The sequence below is a fragment of the Triticum urartu genome, chromosome 6A, assembly GCF_056163025.1.
Source record: "Triticum urartu cultivar PI428250 chromosome 6A, HENAU_Tu73, whole genome shotgun sequence".
Taxonomy (NCBI): Eukaryota; Viridiplantae; Streptophyta; class Magnoliopsida; order Poales; family Poaceae; genus Triticum; species Triticum urartu.
This window is the reverse complement of record NC_141878.1, coordinates 385076666-385100508: the sequence shown is the minus strand read 5'-3', so window position 1 is coordinate 385100508 and position 23843 is coordinate 385076666. Positions and strand designations below refer to the sequence as shown.

Below are 23843 nucleotides of genomic sequence, written 5' to 3'. Positions count from 1 at the left end.
AGCATGGGGCGCACCTTGCCCATGGCCTCGTCGTTGAGCACCATAGGCCGGCCGAGCGCCAGCTCGAAGGATGGGGGCGTAGTTGGCGAGGGCTGAGGTTTCTTCCCCTTGTCGGCTTGCTTCGGCGCCATGACGGTGAAGCGGGCGGAGCGCTGGTCGGATTGAGGAGGCGGAGCAAGGCGACGAGGAAGCAGGGAGATTGGAAGATTCGAAGAGCCATGCTACCTCTTGAGATTGCGTTGGATTTCCCCGAAGAGGAAGGGATGATGCAGCAGAGTAGCGTAAGTATTTCCCTCAGTTTTTGAGAACCAAGGTATCAATCCAGTAGGAGGCCACGCTCAAGTCCCTCATACCTGCACAAAACGATAGCTACTCGCAACCAACGCGATTAGGGGTTGTCAATCCCTTCACGGTCACTTATGAGAGTGAGATCTGATAGATATAATTTTTTTGGTATTTTTGGTACAGAGATGCAAAGTGAAAAGTAAAAAGCAAAATAAGATTAAAGTGATGGAGATTGATATGATGAGAATAGACCCAGGGGCCATAGGTTTCACTAGTGGCTTCTCTCAAGAGCATAAGTATTCTACGGTGGGTGAACAAATTACTATTGAGCAATTGACAGAATTGAGCATAGTTATGAGAATATCTAGGCATGATCATGTATATAGGCATCACGTCCGTGACAAGTAGACCGAAACGATTCTGCATCTACTACTACTACTCCACTCATCGACTGCTATCCAGCATGCATCTAGAGTATTAAGTTAAAAACAGAGTAAGGCCTTAAGCAAGATGACATGATGTAGAGAGATAAATTCATGCAATATGAAATAAACCCCATCTTGTTATCCTCGATGGCAACGATACAATACGTGCCTTGCTGCCCCTTCTGTCACTGGGAAAGGACACCGCAAGATCAAACCCAAAGCTAAGCACTTCTCCCATGGCAAGAACTACCAATCTAGTTGGCCAAACCAAACGGATAATTAAAAGATACTTGCAAAGGTAACCAATCATACATAAAAGAATTCAGAGAAGATTCAAATATTATTCATAGATAGACTTGATCCTAAACCCACAATTCATCGGTCTCAACAAACACACCGCAAAAAGAAGATTACATCGAATAGATCTCCACAAGAGAGGGGGAGAACTTTGTATTGAGATCCAAAAAGAGAGAAGAAGCCATCTAGCTACTAACTATGGACCCGAAGGTCTGAGGTAAACTACTCACACTTCATCGGAGAGGCTATGATGATGTAGAAGCCCTCCGTGATGACGGCCCTCTCCGGCGGAGCTCCGGAACAGGCCGCAAGATGGGATCTCGTGGATACAGAAAGTTGCAGCGGTGGAATTAGGTTTTTGGCTCCTGTTCTGATCGTTTGGGGGTACGTAGGTATATATAGGAGGAAGGAGTACGTCGGTGGAGCACCGAGGGGCCCACGAGGCAGGGGGGCACGCCCTAGGGGGGGTGCCCCCCACCCTCGTGACCGCCTCTTTGACTCCTTGGAGTAGGGTCCAAGTCTCCTGGATCACGTTCGGTGAGAAAATCACGTTCCCGAAGGTTTTATTCCGTTTGGACTCCGTTTGATATTCTGTTTCTCCGAAATACTGAAATATGCAAAAAACAACAATTCTGGGCTGGGCCTCCGGTTAATAGGTTAGTCCCAAAAATAATATAAAAGTGGAAAATAAAGCCCAATATAGTCCAAAACAGTAGATAATATAGCATGGAGCAATCAAAAATTATAGACACGTTGGAGACGTATCAGGCATCCCCAAGCTTAATTCCTACTCGTCCTCGAGTAGGTAAATGATGAAAAGAGAATTTTTGATGCGGAGTGCTACTTGGCATAATTTCAATGCAAATCTTCTTAATTGTGATATGAATATTCAGATTCGAAAGATTCAAGACAAAAGTTTATATTGACATAAAAATAATAATACTTCAGGCATACTAACAAAGCAATTATGTCTTCTCAAAATAACATGGCCGAAGAAAGTTATCCCTACAAAATCATATAGTCTGGCTATGCTCTATCTTCACCACACAAAGTATTTAAATCATGCACAACCCCGATGACAATCCAAGCAATTGTTTCATACTCTAACTTCTCAAAACTTTTTCAATCTTCACGCAATACATGAGCGTGAGCCATGGATATAGCACTATAGGTGGGATAGAATGGTGATTGTGGATAAGACAAAAAGGAGAAGATAGTCTCACATCAACTTGGCGTATCAACGGGCTATGGAGATGCCCATCAATAGATATCAATTTGAGTGACTAGGGATTGCCATGCAACGGATGCACTAGAGCTATAAGTATATGAAAGCTCATCAAAAAGAAACTAAGTGGGTGTGCATCCAACTTGCTTGCTCATGAAGACCTAGGGCAATTTGAGGAAGCCCGTCATTGGAATATACAAGCCAAGTTCTATAATGTAAAATTCCCACTAGAATATGGAAGTGATAACATGAGATACTCTCTAATATGAAGATCATGGTGCTGCTTTGAAGCACAAGTGTGGTAAAAGGATAGTAACATTGTCCCTTCTCTATTTTTCTCTCTTTTTCTCTCATTTTTTTATTTGGGCCTTTTCTCCCTTTTTTATGGCCTCTTTTCTTTCTCTCTTTTTTTGGGCTTGTTTGGCCTCTTTTATTTATTTTTCGTCCGGAGTCGCATCCCGACTTGTGGGGGAATCATAGTCTCCATCATCCTTTCCTCACTGGGACAATGCTCTAATAATGATGATCATCACACTTATATTTTTCTTACAACTCAACAATTACAACTCGATACTTAGAACAAAATATGACTCTATATGAACGCCTCCGGCGGTGTACCGGGATATGCAATATGACAATGATGGAGTGTGTCATAATAAACGGAACGGTGGAAAGTTGCATGGCAATATATCTCGGAATGGCTATGGAAATGCCATAATAGGTAGGTATGGTGGCTGTTTTGAGGAAGGTATATGGTGGGTGTATGATACCGGCGAAAGGTGCGCGGTATTAGAGAGGCTAGCAAAGGTGGAAGGGTGAGAGTGCGTATAATCCATGGACTCAACATTAGTCATAAAGAACTCATATACTTATTGCGAAAATCTAGAAGTTATCAAAGAAAAGTATTACGCACATGCTCCTAGGGGGATAGATTGGTAGGAAAAGACCATCGCTCGTCCCCGACCGCCACTCATAAGGAAGGCAATAAATAAATAAATCATGCTCCGACTTCATCACATAACGGTTCACCATACGTGCATGCTACGGGAATCACAAAATTTAACACAAGTATTCTTTAAATTCACAACTACTCAACTAGCATGACTCTAATATTATCACCTCCATATCTCAAAACAATTATCAAGTATCAAACTTTTCTTAGTATTCAACACACTCAAAAGAAAGTTTCACAGATCCTGAATACCAAGCATATTATTATTAAGAAAATTACCATGCTATTAAGAGATTCTCAAAATAATTTAAGTGAAGCATGAGAGATCAATAGTTTCTTTAAAACAAATCCACCACCGTGCTCTAAAAGATCTAAGTGAAGCACATAGAGCAAAATTATAACGCTCAAAAGATATAAGTGAAGCACATAGAGCAAAACTACATAGCTCAAAAGATATAAGTGAAGCACATAAAGTATTCTATTAAATTTTAATTCATGTATGGCTCTCTCAAAAGGTGTGTACAGCAAGGATGATTGTGGCATACTAAACCACAAAGACAAAAATAATACAAGACGCTCCAAGAAAAACACATATCATGTTGGTGAATAAAAATATAGCTCCAAGTAAATTACCGATGGAAGTGGACGAAAGAGGGGATGCCTTCCGGGGCATACCCAAGCTTTGACTTTTTGGTGTCCTTGGATTATCTTGGGGGTTCCATGGGCATCCCCAATCTTAGGCTCTTGCCACTCCTTGTTCCATAATCCATCAAAAGAATTCACCCAAAACTTGCAAACTTCACAACACAAAACTTAAAGTGGAAAACTCGTGAACTCCGTTAGCGAAAGAAAACAAAAGACCACTTCAAGGTACTGTAATGAACTCATTATTTATTTATATTTGTGCTAAACCTACTGTATTCCAACTTCTTTATGGATTATAAACTATTTTACTAACCATAGATTCATCAAAATAAGCAAACAACACACGAAAAACAGAATCTGTCAAAAACAGAACAGTCTGTAGTAATCTGTAGCTAGCGCAAGATCTGGAATCCAAAAAATTCTAAAATAAATTGCTTGACTTGAGGAATTTATCTATTAATCATATGCAAAAATAATTAACTAAATATCACTCTTCAAATAAAAATTACAGCAGTACTCGTGAGCGCTAAAGTTTCTGTTTTTTACAGCAAGTTCAACAAGACTTTCCCCAAGTCTTCCCAACGGTTCTACTTGGCACAAACACTAATTAAACACAAAAAACACAACCAAAACGTAGGCTAAATAATTTATTTATTACTAAACAGGAGCAAAAATCAAGGAATAAAAATAAAATTGGGTTGCCTCCAAACAAGCGCTATCGTTTAACGCCCCTAGCTAGGCATAAAAGCGAGGATAGATCTAGGTATTGCCATCTTTGGTAGGCAATCCATAAGTGGCTCTCATGATAGTTTCATATGGCAATTTTATTTTCTTTCTTGGAAAGTGTTCCATGCCCTTTTTTAATGGAAATTTAAATCTAATATTACCTTCCTTCATATCAATAATCGCACCAACCGTTCTAAGGAAAGGTCTACCAAGAATAATAGGGCAAGAAGGATTGCAATCTATATCAAGAACAATGAAATCTACGGGCACATAATTTCTATTTGCAACAATAATAACATCATTAATCCTTCCCATAGGTTTCTTAATAGTAGAATCCGCAAGATGCAAGTTTGGAGAGCAATCATCAAAATTGCGGAAATCTAGGAAATCACACAAAGTTTTGGGGATAGTGGAGACACTAGCACCCAAATCACACAAAGCATAAAACTCATGATCTTTAATTTTAATTTTAATAGTTGGTTCCCACTCATCATAGAGTTTTCTAGGGATAGAAACTTTCAACTCAAGTTTTTCTTCATAAGATTGCATCAAGGCATCAACAATATGTTCGGTGAAGGCTTTCTTTTGACTATAAGCATGTGGAGAATTTAGCACGGATTGCAACAAGGAAATAAAATCAATTAAAGAGAAACTTTCATAACTAAATTCCTTGAAATCCAATATAGTGGGTTTAGCAACATCTAGATTTTTATTTCTTTCAATCCCACTTTCATCAATTTCATCATAAAGATCTAAATACTCCGAATTTTTAGAACGCCTTCTAGGTAAAGGAAGATCATATTCAGTTTCATCAAGATTCATATTGCAAAACAAAGATTTAATAGGAGACACATCAATAACTTTTAGATCTTCATCTTGATTTTCATAGGAATTGGAAGAACACGCTTTAATAAAGGCATCTTTGGAAGCACGCATCCTAGCAGTTCTTTCCTTGCACTCATCAATGGAAATTCTCATGGCTTTGAGAGACTCATTGATATGATGCTTAGGAGGAATAGATCTAAGCTTTAAAGAATCAATCTCAAGAGAAATTCTATCAACATTCCTAGCCAAATCATCAACTTTAAGCAATTTCTCTTCAAGCAAATCATTAAAATTCTTTTGTGAATTCATAAAATCTTTGACACTATTCTCAAATTCAGAGGGCATCTTATTATAATTTCCATAAGAGTTGTTGTAGGAATTCCCATAATTATTAGAAGGATTACTAGGATATGGCCTAGGATTTAAATTCCCTTTGTAAGCGTTGTTACCAAAATTATTCCTACCAAAAAAATTCACATCCATAGATTCATAGTTATTCTCGATCAAAGTAGACAAAGGCATATCATTAGGATCAGAAGAAACACTCTTAGTAGCAAATAATTTCATAAGTTCATCCATCTTTCCACTCAAAACATTGATTTGTTCTATCGCATGCACTTTTTTATTAGAAGATCTTTCAGTATGCCATTGAGAATAATTAACCATAATATTATCTAGGAGTTTAGTAGCATCCCCTAAAGTGATTTCCATAAAAGTGCCTCCCGCGGCCGAATCTAAAAGATTTCTAGAAGCAAAATTCAATCCGGCGTAAAAATTTTGTATAATCATCCACAAATTCAAACCATGAGTAAGGCAATTACGTATCATTAATTTCATTCTCTCCCAAGCTTGTGCAAGATGTTCATGATCAAGTTGCTTAAAGTTCATAATATCGTTTCTAAGAGAGATGATCTTAGTGGGAGGGAAATACTTAGAGATAAAAGCATCTTTGCACTTGTTCCAAGAATCAATACTATTTTTAGGCAAAGACGAAAACCAAGCTTTAGCACGATCTCTAAGCGAAAAAGGAAATAGCTTCAATTTAATGACATCATTATCGACATCTTTTTTCTATTGCATATCACACAAATCAACGAAGCTATTTAGATGAGTGGCGACATCTTCACTAGGAAGGCCGGAGAATTGATCTTTCATAACAAGATTCAACAAAGCAGTATTGATTTTAGAAGATTCAGTATTGGCAAGAGGAGCAATCGGAGTTCTAAGGAAATCATTATTATTGGTATTGGTGAAGTCACGCAATTTGGTAGTATCTTGAGCCATTGCGACAAACAAGCAATCCAACACACGAGCAAACAAAGGGCAAGCGGGCAAAAAGAGGCAAATAGAGAGGGAGGATAGAGAGAGAGAGGGCGAATAAAACGGCAAGGGTGAAGTGGGGGAGAGGAAAACGAGAGGCAAATGGCAAATAATGTAATGCGAGAGATAGGGATTGTGATGGGTACTTGGTATGTTGACTTTTTGCGTAGGCTCCCCGGCAACGGCGCCAGAAATTATTCTTGCTACCTCTTGAGCTTGCGCGGGATTTCCCCGAAGAGGAAGGGATGATGCAGCAGAGTAGCGTAAGTATTTCCCTCAGTTTTTGAGAACCAAGGTATCAATCCAGTAGGAGGCCACGGCTCAAGTCCCTCGTACCTGCACAAAACGATAGCTACTCGCAACCAACGCGATTAGGGGATGTCAATCCCTTCATGGTCACTTACGAGAGTGAGATCTTATAGATATAATATTTTTGGTATTTTTGGTATAGAGATGCAAAGTGAAAAGTAAAAGGCAAAGTAAAAAGCAAAACAAGATTAAAGTGATGGATATTGATATGATGAGAATAGACCCGTGGGCCATAGGTTTCACTAGTGGCTTCTCTCAAGAGCATAAGTATTCTACGGTGGGTGAACAAATTACTGTTGAGCAATTGACAGAATTGAGCATAGTTATGAGAATATCTAGGCATGATCATGTATATAGGCATCACCTCCGTGACAAGTAGACCGAAATGATTCTGCATCTACTACTATTACTCCACTCATCAACCGCTATCCAGCATGCATCTAGAGTATTAAGTTAAAAACAGAGTAACGCCTTAAGCAAGATGACATGATGTAGAGAGATAAATTCATGCAATATGATATAAACCCCATCTTGTTATCCTCGATGGCAACGATACAATACATGCCTTGCTGCCCCTTCTGTCATTGGGAAAGGACACCGCAAGATCGAACCCAAAGCTAAGCACTTCTCCCATGGCAAGAACTACCAATCTAGTTGGCCAAACCAAACGGATAATTCGAAGAGACTTGCAAAGATAACCAATCATACATAAAAGAATTCAGAGAAGATTCAAATATTATTCATAGATAGACTTGATCATAAACCCACAATTCATCGGTCTCAACAAACACACCGCAAAAAGAAGATTACATCGAATAGATCTCCACAAGAGAGGGGGAGAACTTTGTATTGAGATCCAAAAAGAGAGAAGAAGCCATCTAGATAATAACTATGGACCCATAGGTCTGAGGTAAACTACTCACACTTCATCGGAAGGGCTATGGTGTTGATGTAGAAGCCCTCCGTGATCGATTCCCCCTCCGGCGGAGCTCCGGAGCAGGCCCCAAGATGGGATCTCGTGGATACAGAAAGTTACAGCGATGGAATTAGGTTTTGGCTCAATATCTGGTAGTTTGGGGGTACGTAGGTATATATAGGAGGAAGGAGTACGTCAGTGGAGCAACAGGGGGCCCGTGAGGGTGGAAGGCGCGCCGAGGGGGTAAGCGCGCCCCCGTACCTCGTGGCCTCCTGGTTGATGTCTTGACGTAGGGTCCAAGTCCTCTGGATCATGTTCGTTCCGAAAATCACGTTCCCGAAGGTTTCATTCCGTTTGGACTCCGTTTGACATTCTTTTTCTGCGAAACCCTAAATAGGCAAAAACAACAATTCTGGGGTGGGCCTCTGGTTAATAGGTTAGTCCCAAAAATAATATAAAAGTGTACAATAAAGCCCAATAATGTCTAGAACAGAATATAATATAGCATGGAACAATAAAAAATTATAGATATGTTGGAGACGTATCAGCCGGCGGTGTCCAGGGGTGACTTGCGGCTGCTTTTCTACTTTGTCCCTGCAACATGTACCATGCCTCGTGGAGGCGTTAATCTTGCGTTTGATATTGTGAGAACAATATGTATTGTAATATTTGTTTTGAGATTTTGCGATTTTCTTCCTATTTGCTTTGTGTTCTGCGTCGGCAGAGCCCGACCCCGCGCATACCTCAACCGCCGTTGGGCCGACCGGAAACCAGGACGGATCAAGGAGCGAGGGCTACGAGACCAGTTAGGCTCCTGAGTCGCGATGCTCAGGAGTCCCTCTTGATGCGCAAACAGCCTATAGGAAGGATACGCGAGGATAGGTTAATGTTCTACGTCGGCAGAGCCCGGCCCCGCGCATACCTCAACCGCCGTTGAGCCGACCGGAAACTAGGACGGACCAATGAGTGAGGGGCTATGTGACCAGTTAGGCCGATGCTCAGGAGCCCCTCTTGACGTGCAAACATTCTCCATACCTTTGCCCTCGCCGAGGCTCGGCTCGGGAGGGGCGTGCGACGATCGGGTCCGGGGGACCTGGTTGGGTGGCGTACGCTTGGGCGTGACCCAAGCGCAGCCCCCCATGCCCATCCCCCTCACGTGGCTCTCCCGAGGGGAGGCGTTGCGGTGAGGCCAGGAACTGAGCTCTGGGGCTCCGCGAGATTGGTACGGCCGTGGGGCCGCCATCAGTTGTTTATCACCAGCACGGAGCGTAGTGCTTCCGCTTGTGCACGGTCATAGCCGCTCCTCGACAGTGTCGACGACCAGCGCGGAGCATGGTGCTTCCACTAGGGCGTGGGAGGGGGACTCCCTACTGCGGAGAGACCCCGGGGCGTGTACAGCCCCGCCCTGACACATGGCTTGCACGACAGGGCTAGACGAGGTGTATCTGGGCACTCATGAGCCAGCGCGGGACTCACGAGGCCTTACCTCAAGGCGGGCTGCGCCTGGTCTTGGTTCTTGTTCGCTGTCTTGGTCCTACGAAATGGTTAGACAACGCGAAGGGTCCTGAAGAAAGACGGCTGGCGCTCGGCTCCCACGGTGGGTGACAATCAAGCAGGCGATAGTCATAGATAGATTAAGCATGGAAAGCAACCTAGCTCAGGTAAGTGCAGGGAAGATGCATGTCACCGGGTCCAGCCCCAGCGGCTTGGGGATGATGCAGCCCGAGGGGCGCCCCCAACAGGGTAAGCTAAAGACATAAAAGGAAAGATACATGCCACAGGTATGGACCCACGCGGCCTGGGAATGATGCAGCCCTGGAGGCGCTCCCAACTGAATGAACTTGGAAAAAATGTCAGCTGGTTCTGTTGATGAAGGAGAGTTGGGGTAGCTGAAGGTGTGCAGTGAGAGGGCTGCCCCTCATGAGCCACCGGGGCCCTGAGCCTCGGGAGGCTCTGGGGGTCCAGGGGGTTCCTTGAGGACCGTCTTCATCTCTATCAACACAGCGTGGTGCCTGGCCTCCTGAGACATCAGGATGCTCCGCAGGCTGCCTTGATAGGTGGCCGCCACGCTCGGCAGGCCAAAGGGCATGCAAACGTAGCTGTGAGGTGGGCCCTCGTAGCGTCCCATGCACAAAGGCCAGAGAAGCTCCTAAGAGGCGGACCGATTGAGCCCTGGGACGTTCATGCAGACATGCAGCCCGACATCCTTGCCTGGATGGGGGGCTACGCCTAGTGAGCGGTGGCTGCCGCGCATGGCCCTCGCGTCTTCCAGTTCCTGAGTGGTCTTGGTGATGAACTCCCAAGCAGTGGGCACTCCTTGCCCTGTGTTCTCCTGGGGGAAGCATGCCACGAAGCATGCCTCCAAGTGATGCCCAAGTGCCTCTCTCGTGATGCTGGCAAAGTCTGAGGCCCCCCATAAGAGAACCCCCGAGCCCTGCCCGAGAGGGGTGCTGGGTGCGCCTTCCTATGCGATGGAGGGAGGCGCCCCAGGCGCGGACACCAATCCTGACAAGGCGCCGCTTGCCTGAGGCCCCGCGTCACACAACTGCTTCTTCTTCTTGGGGGTGGCCTCAGGAGGGCGCCCGCCCTGACTGCCGGGGTCGTCGATTGCTGCAGCTTGGAAGGCACGCTCGAGGGAGCACACCACATCTCTTTCTTCGCACGAGACCGTGATGATTCCACCGCTTCCCGGCATCTTGAGGACATTGTAGCCGTGATGGGTCACCGCCATGAACTTGGCCAGGGCTGGATACCCGAGGATGGCGTTGTATGGCAGGTGGATGTAGGCGACATCGAAGTCGATGAGTTCGGTGCGGTAGCTGTTGCGTTCTCCGAAGGTAACAGGGAGGCGGACCTGCCGGATCGGGGTAGTAGAGCCGTCGGTTACTCCTAAGAAAGGCTTGGTAGGCTGAAGCTGGCTAGATGGCACTTGGAGGTTGTCGAACGTATCGACGGACAGGACATTGAGCCCTGCGCCGCCATCGATGAGGGTCTTGATAACTTGCACGTTGCTGATGACTGGCGAATAGAGCATTGGGAGGATGCCAGCAGTAGTCACGCACTTGAGCTGATCTGCCGAACTGAACGTGATGGGGCACCTGGACCATCTGAGCGGGCACGTGGCCTCGAGCTTGGGGAGAACTGCATTCACTTTGTGGGCAAATTGTTTGAAGATATGGTGCAAGGCTGGGGCTTGAGCTCCGCCCAAGATGCAGGCGACAGCGCGTGGCTCCTAGAAGCCGCCAGCCCCCTCGTCTTGATGGTGGTCGTCATTCCTTCTGGGTGGTGGCGGCAGTGGACGAAGGCCTGTGTTGCCTCGAGGATGAGCCTCACGAGGCTGGTCCCTCCAGGCGCCCTCGCGAGGCTGATCCTTCTAGCGGTCCTCATGAGGCCAGTCGTGCCACTCCTGGCGCGGGCCACGGTCGTCCCAGCGTCCGCCACCAGGTCCTCCTCCTGGGCCGTAGCCCCGGTCGCTGCACTCGGGGCATCGACCGAAGCGTCCTTCTCGAATGGCTCTGAGCTCTTGACAGTCGCCGGTGTTGTGGGTATGCAGGTTATGGAAGGTGCAGAACGGGCGACTGCCCTTGGATGACTCATGCTGGTCTCTGCCACGCTTAGTGTCTGGCTCCGCCGCAAGCACGACCGCTCGCTTGCGCTTCACATCCTTGGCCTTGATCTTTTTCCCCTCTGGGTCTGCAGCAGGGAGTTCGAGGAGGGAGAGGCGCCCCTCCTTAGCTCTAGCACACTTGGTCGCGATGTTGAACAGCTCCAGGGTCGTGCACAACTCTTCATGGATGGCGAGCTCCTTCTTCATCTTGACATCGTGGACACCGTCGGAGAATGCTGAGATGATGGCCTCGCCGGTCACCTCGGGGATCTTGATCTGTGTGCTGTTGAAGCGCTGAATGTACTTCTACAGGGTCTCTCCTGGTTGTTGCTTGATGCAGCGCAGGTCGCCCACGACCGGGGGGCGGTCGCGAGTGCCCTGGAAGTTGGGGATGAAGCGGTTGCGCATTTCGTCCCAGGAGGAAATTGAGCCTGGAGGCAGGTTCAGGAGCCAGGAGCGGGGGCCATCCTTGAGAGCCATGGGAAGCTAGTTCGCCATGACTTTCTCGTCGCCGTTGGCCGCCTCGATGCTCAGCTCGTAGAGCTGCAGGAACTCCGCGGGGTCGGGGGTGCCGTCGTAGCGAGGAGGCAGGTCTGGCTTGAATTTGCCCGGCCAGGCGATGCTGCGCAGCTCGGGGGTGAAGGCGCGGCAGCCGGCCGTGGTCACCGGTGCCCGCCTTGGAGGTGGAGCTTGGCCTTGGTACGGACCAACGGGAGTCAGCGATGGAGTGGCGGTGCGGCCATCCTGCCGCACCGAGGGGTGTATTGAGGATGCTTGCTACTTGTTCCCTGCCGAGCCGGTGGCGGCGTTGGCGGCAGGCGACAAAGAGCGACAGGGTGGCCCGCCGACGGGGGCCGTCTTAGGAACACTGGTGGTGAGGGCATCCCGGCGCTCGGCACGGGCGCGACGCGCGTCCGCCATGGAGATGATGAAGCGACATGACGCAGAGCGATGGATGGGAAGCTTCGGTGCACCCCTACCTGGCGCGCCAAATGTCGGATCACGGGTTCCGGCAAAACCCTTAAGGTTCGAACACTGGGGTGCGCGCGAAGATCTTCCCCCCTATCGATCCGCGTCCTTACTTAGCCTAGATCTCACGAACTAACTTGACAAACTTGCAACACAAGGGACACAAGATTTATACTGGTTTGGGCCACCGTTGTGGTGTAATACCCTACTCTAGTGTGGTGGTGGTGGATTGCCTCTTGGGCTGAGGATGAACAATACAAGGGGAAGAACAGCCTCCTGAGATTGAGGTGTTCTTGTGCTTGGTGCACTTGTGTGGCTGGGGATGACTTCGATCCTCTTTGCCTATGGTGGTGGCTAGTCCTATTTATAGAGGCCCTGGTCCTCTCCCCAAATATTGAGCGGGAAGGGAGCCAACAACAGCCAATTTGAAAGGGGACAACTAGTACAAGCTATCCTAACAAAAGGTGGTCTTCGCCTGCCAAAGGTTCTGGTGGTGACGCCATCCTGGGCTCCATGGTGACCTCCGTCTTGCCGTCCTTCTGGTCTTGGTCTCATTGCACCAATATGGAAACCTTTGCTTGATGCCTCGGTACTCCGCGCCTGCGCTTGCCCCCTTAGCACCAAAGAGGAAACAAGGACGCTGCACGTGCTGGCGCCCGCCTGGTCTTGATTGTCATGGCTCACGTCACGAGGACGTCGCGAGGTTTGCCCGACCTTGAACTCTCCGCCCCTCACGAGCCAGCCTGGCGGGGCCGCTCCCGAGGAAGTCTTGTGTCGTCCGCCTCGTGGGGCTTGGCCCCTCGCGAGGGTCTTGATTCCTTGTCGATGAAGATGGGCCGTACAGGCCTGCCAGCAAAGCCACGCCGTGGGCCGCAGGCAGGCAAGTCTGGGGACCCCCATTTCCAGAACACCGACAGGTGGATCCGGCAGCCTTCCTGCTGGCATATGAAGAGGCCGTCTTGTAGGCCGGGGGTGATGGTAAGGTCATGGCCAACTGGCTCCCAATGGCCCTAGCTAGCTTGCTGCACGCCTGGCTCCTCGATCTGCCAGAATCTTCCGTGGCCTCTTGGGAGGAGCTGTGTAACCTCTTCATCGCACGCTTCAGAGGACCGGCACCCCCTGTCGTCACGGCCCTCCTTGATGGCTCGCAGGAGCCGCCCTCGGATCGTCACGCCAAACTGTTCTTTCACCAGATCAGCACCGTCTCCACGCGGCAGGGGCTCCCCCGGGTTGGGCGGTGCCCAAGGCCGACCAGATCTTCAACTTGGGGGATCACCAAATCAACACCACCGGCTCGGTCGTGCTTTCGATGCTATGCACGCCCACTATCTGCGGCGTAGCCGTTACCAAGACCCTCATGGACAGCGGCGCTGGCCTCAACGTGCTCTCAGTGGAGGCTTTCAGCCTCCTTCACGTACCACTCGAGCGGTTCCACCCCAGCAAGCCTTTTTCCAGGGTCGGTGGCGGCTCCTCCGACCCCCTGGGGCAGATCCGCCTCCCCGTGAGTTTTGGCACATGCGACAACTACCGCACCGAGCTGATCGACTTCGACATCGCTCGCATCGACTTGCCGTACAACGCCATCCTCGGGTACCCGGTGCTGGCCCAGTGCGTGGTAGCCACTCATCCAGCCTACAACCTCATGAAGAGGCCAGGAAGCAAGGACGTCCCAAGCCATTGGATCTCAGTTCCAACAATGTAAAAACTTGTATCACCATAGCATCTAAGCTGCGGGGTGGATGTGATATTCTATGCCGCTGTCATTTTTGTTCGTAAACTTGCAAAATACGTGTAACTCGTGCCGTTACTTGTCTAACCGCGCAAAATGTTTATTCAAAAAAACCATCCTACACTGAAATATCGGAACAACACATGGGTGTCCCACTTGTCATTGATCGAATTTAGACCTAAAACTAACAAATCTGAAAGACGAGATTCGAACTGGTAACCTGGACTACAAAGTGTAAGTCGATAGCCTGAAACAACAATGGTTGTCGGCTTTGTCCCATAACTTGATTTTATACAGTATTACGTTGAGTAGAGTAGAGGGAGTGGCTCGTCAACACGTGCATGACCATTGACTCACTTACTAATGGGTCCCAGGTCTGCGATCTCTTTCTATCGTCTAACCTTTAGACACACGGGCACACACGTAGAGCGGCGCTAGCTTGCCGTGGTGTCATTATAACTAAAAAAAAGCTTGGAAAATAGAAGAATCCCCTATAACAAGAGACGGTGTGGCTGGTTGAGATGGATCTAACCACACCTATCCTCCGTGCCATGTTAGCATGATGAAGCTGTGTGGCTAGTGGGGTGTCTTCGACCGACTGGGTGGGTCCCGAGGTCGAACCATAGGTAGTATGTCTGATATAGTATAATTTTACACGCACATTTTTCCTCCGTGCCGAGATGTGGCACACCCTACCGCGCGGTTTCGGGGTCCTCCCGGGTGGTGCATGCATATATTCTTCCTTGCCGAGACGTGGGATGCCCGTGTCGGTGTCAAAACCGGCGGATCTCGGGTAGGGGGTCCCGAACTGTGCGTCTAAGGACGATGGTAACAGGAGACAGGGGACTCGATGTTTTACCCAGGTTCTGGCCCTCTCTATGGAGGTAATACCCTACGTCCTGCTTGATTGATCTTGATGAATATGAGTATTACAAGAGTTGATCTACAATGAGATCATAATGGCTAAACCCTAGAGGTCTATCTTGTATGGCTATGATAATGAATCTCCCTTCTCCGGACTAAGTCCTCTAGTTTATATACACACCGGGGGGATCTAGGGTTACACAAGGTGGGTTACAAAGAAAGGAATCTACATATCTGGTCGCCAAGCTTGCCTTCCACACCAAGGAGAGTCCCATCCAGACACGGGTGCAGTCTTCGGTCTTCGTATCTTCACATCCCATCAGTCCAGCCCATGACTAACAGGCCGGACACCCAAGGACCCCTTAGTCCAGGACTCCCTTAGTAGCCCCTGAACCTGGCTTCATTGACGAGGAGTCTGGCGCGCAGATTTGTCTTCGGCATTGCAAGGCGGGTTCCCTTCCTTCCAAACTCCAAGATAGTCTTCGAATGTGATGATTGTATCTGGACCTGTCACGCACACCATACACAACCACAGAGAGAATATAATACTCCACGAGTCCAATCCGCTGACAACTTTTTACAACATGACATCACGTCCACCCGGTCATAATTTCGGACCGTTTTGTGTCCGTCATTCCATGTTTCGAGGCGCGGTTGCCATTGGCACGTCTTATCGAAGAAGAGATCGTGTCCTCTTATCGCGGGATTGTCATTAATACGGGTATGGGTAACCTAACCATGCTATTTACACAGCCCTTGGGAATAGGCGAGTTTTAAGGCGAGTGGGGAGGCGTTCAATATTTACCGCCTTGATAAGGAGATAAGAATCCCTTTTCTTCACCCACGCCTTCTCTCTTCCTCTACCCTTCCAGTCTTGAGCTCCAACGGCCAAGTTCTCATCTTCTCCGTCTCAAGCAAGCACTCAACCATGTCCGGATCCGGAGGTCAAGGCAAGTGGATGGCCTCCTCCGTCCAGGAGGAGGACATCGCCGAGCTTCAGGCGGCCGGATACCTGGCGAAGGGAATCGCCCACCGCCTTTCGGCCCAGGGACAAATCATTCCCACGCCGAATCCCAATGAGAGGGTAGTGTTCATCCCTCAATTCCTCCATGGGTTAGGGTTTCCACTCCACCCCCTTCGTCCGCGGGCTGATGTTCTACTACGGGATAGACTTCCATGATTTATCCCCGAACTCTCTCCTCAACATCTCAGCGTTCATCATCGTGTGAGGCCTTCCTCCGCATCCAACCCCACTTCGGGCTGTGGCTCAAGGTCTTCAATGTGAGTCCGAAGGTGGTGGACGGCCAGCATGTGGAGTGCGGAGGCACCATGGTGAGAAAGCTGGCCAATGTCTCCTGGCCAAAAGGCACTTTCGCGGAGACTGTAAAAGAATGGCAAAAACATTGGTTCTATATCACAGAACCCCGCAGCACCACCTGGGCCACAACATCCGAATTCAACTCTGGTGCTCCGATGCGACTCACCTCCTGGGTCGAGAAGGGCCCAAACTGGTGTTCACCAGACGAGCTGACAGCGCTGCAAACACGCATTCAAAGCATGGTGGATAAAGATATCAAACTCGTTGATATAATCTAGGTGATGCTAGTTCCCCGGATTCTCCCATGCCAAAGCCGAAGCCGCACTCTATGGAAGTTCAATCCGAAGAAGCACCATACCTTGAAGAGGCTCTTCGAAACCACTCACGAAGATGCCCGGAGGTTGCTTTTTAAGGGCAACGAAACACCGCCGGCCACAGATTCGGACCGCGGGCATGAAATCAACCACCTCGCCAGTGAGGTATGTTATTTTTAACGCATCCCTTACTTGCTTGTTTCAAGGGTGATGTCTGAGCCTTTATCATCATTCCTTCTTCAGGACTGGATGGAGAGGGCGAAGCGGATCCAGTGTCCGGCTCCGCTGCCTGAAGAACCAGTCATCCACGTTTAGCGAAGATGCTGGTGCCGGCGCCCTATAAGGCGCCGGAGAAGAAGGCCAAGGGGGCCAAAGGTGCCCCCCGTCGTAAGGGTACTTTGGACGTAACGTCCGAAGACGAAGAGACCCGTTCCTCCATCCCTGAGGACGATGATGAGGAGGAGGAGGAGATCCCTCCCCATGATAAGGGGAGGGAGAAAAGGGCGGCCTCCATGAATATGGAGGTGGGGACGCCCAAGAAGAGGAAGGGCTCCCCTGCGGATAACTCTGTATGGGATGTCAATAGTAGTCCGGAGCGCCGCTCCCTCACTAAGCCTCAGGACGCATCGTAAGTACGACGATTCATGCATATACATATATCCAACCTCTTCTCCTCATTGTATTAACATGGTTGGGTGTGTTATTTCAGTCCGGCCCACAACAGCTCCCCGTGATCCTCGTCAGGAGGCTCGCTGGATTCGAAGGCGATGGCCAGCGATTCACCGCAAGCCGCTCACTCCCCCAAGGCCAAGGACGATGCGGACGTGATGTCCCGAAGGACTATTCCAGGCGAGGGAGAGGCTTAGGAGGCGCCGGAAGGCAAAACCCCCATCGCCGGACACCAAGGGGAATCAATCCCCATGGAGACTGGTGGGGAGGGCCATATTCAGTTCAGCCCTCAGCCAAACTTAATTCCGGAGACTGAGGCAGCTTCGGAATCCGGCATGCAACCTCCTTTGAAAGAAGGGTGGATGCCTATTCCGCTGGTGACCCCTGTCCAACCAGGGGCACCAGATAATCTACTGGAAGGGCTGCGAGGCGCTTCCATTGTGGATGAGCACCGTGTCCTTATGGGCATGGTAAGTGAGAGGGTCCAGTCCGGCAAGAGCGGGCTGACCGAAGCCTGCAGCAGCCTGCTGATAGGTTTTGAGGTAAGCGACGCAAAAATCCCAATATAGTCAATACACCCTGAGACACTGTCCGGTGTTCGGAAAGAAAAGCCGGACAGAGGGTCGATCCTTACTAGTAGGAAACTAACCAAATTTGTCAGGAATGAATATGCAGGTGTCGCTGCTGTCCGCAGCCTCACATGCCGCGAAGTCTCCGAACTGAAGCAAAAACTGGCGGAGGCCGAGGAGGAGCTGGGCCGGGTGAAGAGGCAGCTCCAGGAAAAACAAGGTAAGTAATAACCTGTTATGTATTTGAAAAAAGGAAAATGATATGCAATGACCGAAATGCCATGATGTGTACAGAGGCGACGACCGAGGTCGAGGCCCTGAAAAAGGCCCTGGTCGAAGCCGAAGGGAAGGATGTCAAGGAGCAGGACGCTCAGAAGAAGCTCAAGGCCCGGGTCAACGAGGTCCAACAGGAGCTCAAGGACGCGGTGAAGAAGTGCGAGGCCTTAGAGCGCGATGCGTCCAAACTCGCCAAGGCCCGCCAAAGTGCGGAGGCAGCCCGGAATGAGGCCCAGGGCACCCTCCAGGAGATCCAGGAGGCCAGGAAGATCGCGGCAGGTAAGGCATTCAATATGCAAAGCAAGAATGTGAAGATGAAATACCGTTTACTAACCCGGATTCAGAGTTCTCCAGGGGCTTTTACTGATCTGCCACGTAGTGTGGCTGACGCTGTAGAGTTCTTCCGAGCCGAAGAAGGGAGCTCCACAGAGAAGCTATTCTGGTCGCAATATCTTGCACTAGAACATCCGGTGCCCTTCAGCGATAAGCTAAAATAGCTGGTCGAGATGCATAGGGTGGCTGAACTGGCCATGAAGGATTTAATAATCCGGTTGTGGCCAGCCGAAGCTATACTCGGTAGTTACTTCGGCCTCGTGAAGCGACCGGTGGATGCCTGTCCTTGGCTGGACGTCATCAAGCAGTCCGTCTGGCCTTCTCCTATTGCAAGGTCTGGTGGGCGAAGCTGGACGCTGTCAAATTAGCGACCGAGGGGCCGCCGGAGGGCAAGGAGCACCGCACACCCGAGCGATACTTTGGCGATGTCTTGGAGGGGTCCCGCATTGTTGCTGATCATTGTGCGAAAGACACTATCTTTGAATGAATGTATTCGAGTTCCCTCTACCTTGTATGAGAAAACAAAGTGATTGTGCAAGATAATGCTTGTTATGTTTTTAAATTTTTACTTCCTGTGCGGCCGTGTTGTATGAAATCTGAGGGTTAACCAGTCGTCGGCTTCTGCCCCCATGTAGGTAGTACGGGGGTGTTTAGGATGGAATCTAAACAATCTTGATCCAATTAGATGGTCCTTGAAGAAGTTGTTTAGCGCAACGAACCATGCAACAAGACTATGCGGCCGTACCACCCTCACTTAGCCATAGGAGTTCGACAATAAAAACATGGGTGCAGCCCCTAATATCGGAACTAGAGTGCTATAAGTGTCTGATCGGGAAGTACCAATCCTTCGTGTAATGCGGAAGAAATCTCCAACGATTTGTAACCTCCGAACAGCTGACCGGCTCTCGGCGCATCATGACAGTCAGTTTTCGGCTTTCTCTACTGAGGTGCTCCTTTGGATAAACCAAGGCACAATCACAGTATTTCTCCCTTTACTACCTTAGCCGATGTAGCGGAACGTAAGGTAGCAAGCATAGGAGCCGAGCAACACAAGTATTGACAAAAGACATGATTCAGAGCCAATGCATATAATGCTAAATTCGGGGTGCCGAACTGTACTTATAAAAAGTGTTCGGACTTTTCTTGCCATAGTGTGGGGTGCTATGAAGCCCCTGGCAAACATCAAACGTACCACAGTGTACGGGTGCTACCTTATAAGGTTATCTACAGGGAAGCTGAGAGAAAAAAGAGAAAGAAAATAGAAAAGGTGCAAAGGTAAAAATCTGGGGTCCTAAAGCTCCAGCCGCAAACTGTTCTCATTTTAACTTAATTAGTACGTCAAGGCGCATTGATACAGGTAGTGTGATAAGCAACAGGCTATTTAACATGCCGAAACCAAGGGAGAGCTGTATGTGGGTCCTGAAACACAGGTAGAGTTATCATTAACGGAATCACCTAAAAAGTCCCCCATATGACTGCGTTTCTTGCCGTGTTTGTGTGTTTATCCTTCAAAAGGACCGATGACCAGACCACCAGATGGGGCCTGTGGGATTCAGACCTGAAAAGGAGACAAGTAAAAGTGAGAGTATGTGTGTATCCAATGTTGGTTGAGCCATACTATGGACCACAAGCTAGCTATGCCTCCTCGATGCCCATGGGATTTTGAGTGCCTAGATATGTATGCGCGGCATGAATGCCACCACTTGATCGGGACTGAGACGGAGGCCGGATTGCTAGTCGACCTCCTGACGAGACGAGCTCCTCTGCTGCAGAGTAGTTCGAACCCTCTTAACGGTGTCCGTGTGCTCGGCAGCCGAATTAAGGTTTTGCTTGAGAAAGCCGCACTGTACTTGTGCTGCTAGGGTGGTTGTGTGTTCCTCTGTGCGGAGGGAGCGTTCCGTGTTTCCGTTGACCGTTATGACACCGCGTGGACCGGGCATCTTAAGCTTAAGATAAGCATAGTGCGGGACCGTGTTGAACCAAGCGAATGCATTCCGTCCGAACAGTGTGTGATAACCACCGCGGAATGGGATGATGTCAAAGATTAACTCCTCGCTTCGGAAGTTGTCGGGGGATCCAAAGACAACCTCTAGTGTGATTGAGCCCGTACAGCGGGCCTCCACACCTGGTATGACTCCTTTGAAGGTAGTCTTCGTTGGCTTGATCCTTTATGGATTAATGCCCATTTTGCGCACTGTGTCTTGATAGAGTAGATTGAGGCTGCTACCACCGTCCATGAGGACCCACGTTAGGTGGAACCCATCAATGATTGGGTCCAAGACTAGTGCGGCTGATCCGCCATGCCGGATGCTGGTTGGATGATCCCGACAATCAAAAGTGATCGGGCATGATGACCATGGGTAGAACTTTGGGGCGACTGGCTCTATCACATAAACGTCCCTTAGTGCGTGCTTGCGCTCCCTTTTGGGGATGTGTGTAGCGTATATCATGTTCACTGTTTTGACTTGAGGGGGAAACTTCTTTTGTCCCCCTGTGTTTGGTTGCTGGGGCTCCACGTCGTCATCGTTGCTTTGTGATCCCTGTTCTCGGCGTTTAATTTGCCGGCCTGTTTAAAAACCCAACAATCTCTGTTGGTATGATTGGTTGGTTTGTCTAGGGTGCCATGTATCTGGCACGGGCGATCGAGTATGCGGTCCAGGCTGGATGGTCCCTGAATGTTTCTTTTGTACGGTTTCTTCCGCTGACCGGACTCAGAGCCACTGAATCCGGCATTGACCGCCGTATCCTCGGTGTTGTCATTGTTGTGTCGACGCTTGTATCTGTTTCATCGAGACTTGTCTTTGCTAGTTTTAGCTTCAGGGGTGCCGGCGTCGTCTGCATTGTTTTTGCTACGGGCCAACCAACTGTCCTCGCCCGCACAAAAGAGGGCCATGAGTGCCGTGAGGGCCCCATGTATTTTGGCTCTTCTTGGCTGAGGTGGCGAGCGAGCCATTCGTCACGGATGCTGTGTTTGAAGGCTGCTAGGGCTTCGGCATATGGACAGTTGACGATTGGGTTCTTTTTGGTTAAGAACCTAGTCCAGAATTTCCTGGCGGACTCTCCGGGCTATTGTTCTATATGGCTTAAGTCATCAGCGTCTAGAGGTCGAACATATGTACCTATCGAGGAAGGCCTCTTCCAAGTCCTCCCAGCCGCCAATAGAATTCTCAGGCAGACTGTTTAGCCAATGCCGAGCTGGCCCCTTGAGTTTTAAAGGGAGGTATTTGATGGTGTGGAGGTCATCGCCGCGGGCCATATGAATGTGGAGAATGAAGTCTTCGATCCACACCGCGGGGTCCATGGTTCCATCGTATGATTCTATATTCACGGGTTTGAACCCTTTTGGGAATTCATGATCCAGGACCTTATCAGTGAAGCAACGAGGGTGTGCGGCGCCTCTATATCGGGCCGTATCGCGACGTAGCTTTGATGGAGTCCGTCTGTGGTTTTCAGCCCGCGCATGATTAGGTTTGTCACATCCAAATAGGTGTCCGTCGTCGCGTGTCGAGGCGCGTCCTCGCGATCCGTAGATTGATCTGGTATGTCCTGCTTTATTGTTCAGGTTTTGACGGAGGTCATATGTATGGCCGTGGGCTAATTTACCTCTACCTGTGCGATGAGGCAGGGTGGGCTGGTGTTCGATGTGAGTTGCCGTTTTGTCCCGACCACGTGGTGGTTGGTCAGCCACAATGTACGATGGTGGTATGTATTCCGGCGCCTCCTCGTCAAACAGAGGTAGCAATTTGCGCTTTGGGTAGCTTTTGGTTGGGCGCTTGAGGCCGTATTCTTCGGCTGCTAGGACATCGGTCCATTTATCATTGAGCAGATCTTGGTCAGCTTGAAGCTGCTGCTGCTGCTTTTTCAGGCTCCTTGAAGTGGCTATTAGCTGGCGCTTGAAGCGCTACTACTCAAGAGGTTCCTCAGGCACGATGAAATCCTCGGTGCCGAGGCTCACCTCATCCTCGGAGAGCGGAAGGTAATTATCGTCCTCGGAATCTTCGTGCGTGGCCTGTTTACCAGGGCTAACCTGCCCATCTTCCCATTCGTCTTGTTCATTAGCTGTATCAATGGGGTCTTCGTTATCTTCGGCACCTTATGGAGTGTTACCTTCTCCTGTGCCGGTGTTGCTGTCTTTACTGCGGCGCGACTTAGAGCAGCACTGCTGACGCCGTCACTTGGACTGTATTTCGGAAGGTTTATCCTCGGTTGGATCTTCCTTGTCATCGCCGCTGCTCTCCTTTGGTGCATCCACCATGTATACATCATACGAGGAAGTGGGCGTCCAACATCGGGTGAACGACGGGTTCTGGGCCTCTTCTTCTCCGGCACCATTGTCCATACCGTCGATGTCCTCGGAGTCGTAATCAAGTGTGTTGTCAAATCCTTGACCGTGGCTATGAAGTGGGTGGCGGGTGGGAAGCAAAATTCTCCACCGTCAGCCCCTAGTTCGGACCGGATATAGTTCGGCTGCGAGTCCTCCGTCAAGGAAAGGTTTTTTAATGAGTTTAGCATGTCTCCCAAAGGCGACTGCTGGAAGTTGTCTGCAGCGCTGAATTCGAAGATCGATAAACGATCAAGTTCGGCGTCCGCGGGCTCACATGGTTCGGAACTTACGGCCGGAGACGAGTCTGGAGTTCCGGTGGCACAAGTATCGTGTGAGATCAAGTCTATGTGCGGCTCCAAAGCCGAGAAATCTGTGGCTCTGTGGCGGGGTTGAGCTTCCCGTCCTTGGATGGCGCAGTCTGCTCCGGATCTAAGGCCAGAGCGGTTACGGGAGCTGTCTCCTGGATGCAGTCCGATGACAGATTTAGTCATGTCTCTCGGGGTGACCGGGAGTGGTAGCCGCGGTCTCGAATCCGGCGAAGATCAAGTCTCCACGGATGTCCGCAACGTAGTTTAAGCTCCCAAATCTGACCTGATGGCCAGGGGCATAGCTTTCGATCTGCTCCAGATGGCCAAACGAATTGGCCCGCAGTGCAAAGCCGCCGAACACAAAGATTTTTCTGGGGAGGAAGGTTTCTCCTTGGACATCGTTATTATCGACGATTGAAGGGGCCATCAAACCTTTTCACAACAGCATGGTGGAACTCTCAATGAAAGCACCAATGTTGGTGTCAAAACCGGCGGATCTCGGGTAGGGGGTCCCGAACTGTGCGTCTAAGGTCGATGGTAACAGGAGACAGGGGACACGATGTTTTACCCAGGTTCGGGCCCTCTCTATGGAGGTAATACCCTACGTCCTGCTTGATTGATCTTGATGAATATGAGTA

General features: G+C 49.4%; 1 protein-coding gene across 1 annotated transcript; it reads left to right on the top strand.

Moving 5' to 3' along the window:
* The first annotated feature begins 13858 nt into the window (after positions 1-13858).
* Positions 13859-14203, top strand: LOC147965345 (uncharacterized). The gene has a single exon (XM_087530420.1). The coding sequence runs from the start codon at positions 13859-13861 to the stop codon at positions 14201-14203; it is 345 nt and encodes a 114-aa protein (XP_087386546.1).
* Positions 14204-23843: the final 9640 nt, after the last annotated feature.

What these genes read in the sequence shown, in the direction of transcription:
- LOC147965345 (XM_087530420.1), top strand. Translation starts at nt 13,859, where the DNA reads ATGGACAGCGGCGCTGGCCTCAACGTGCTCTCAGTGGAGGCTTTCAGC.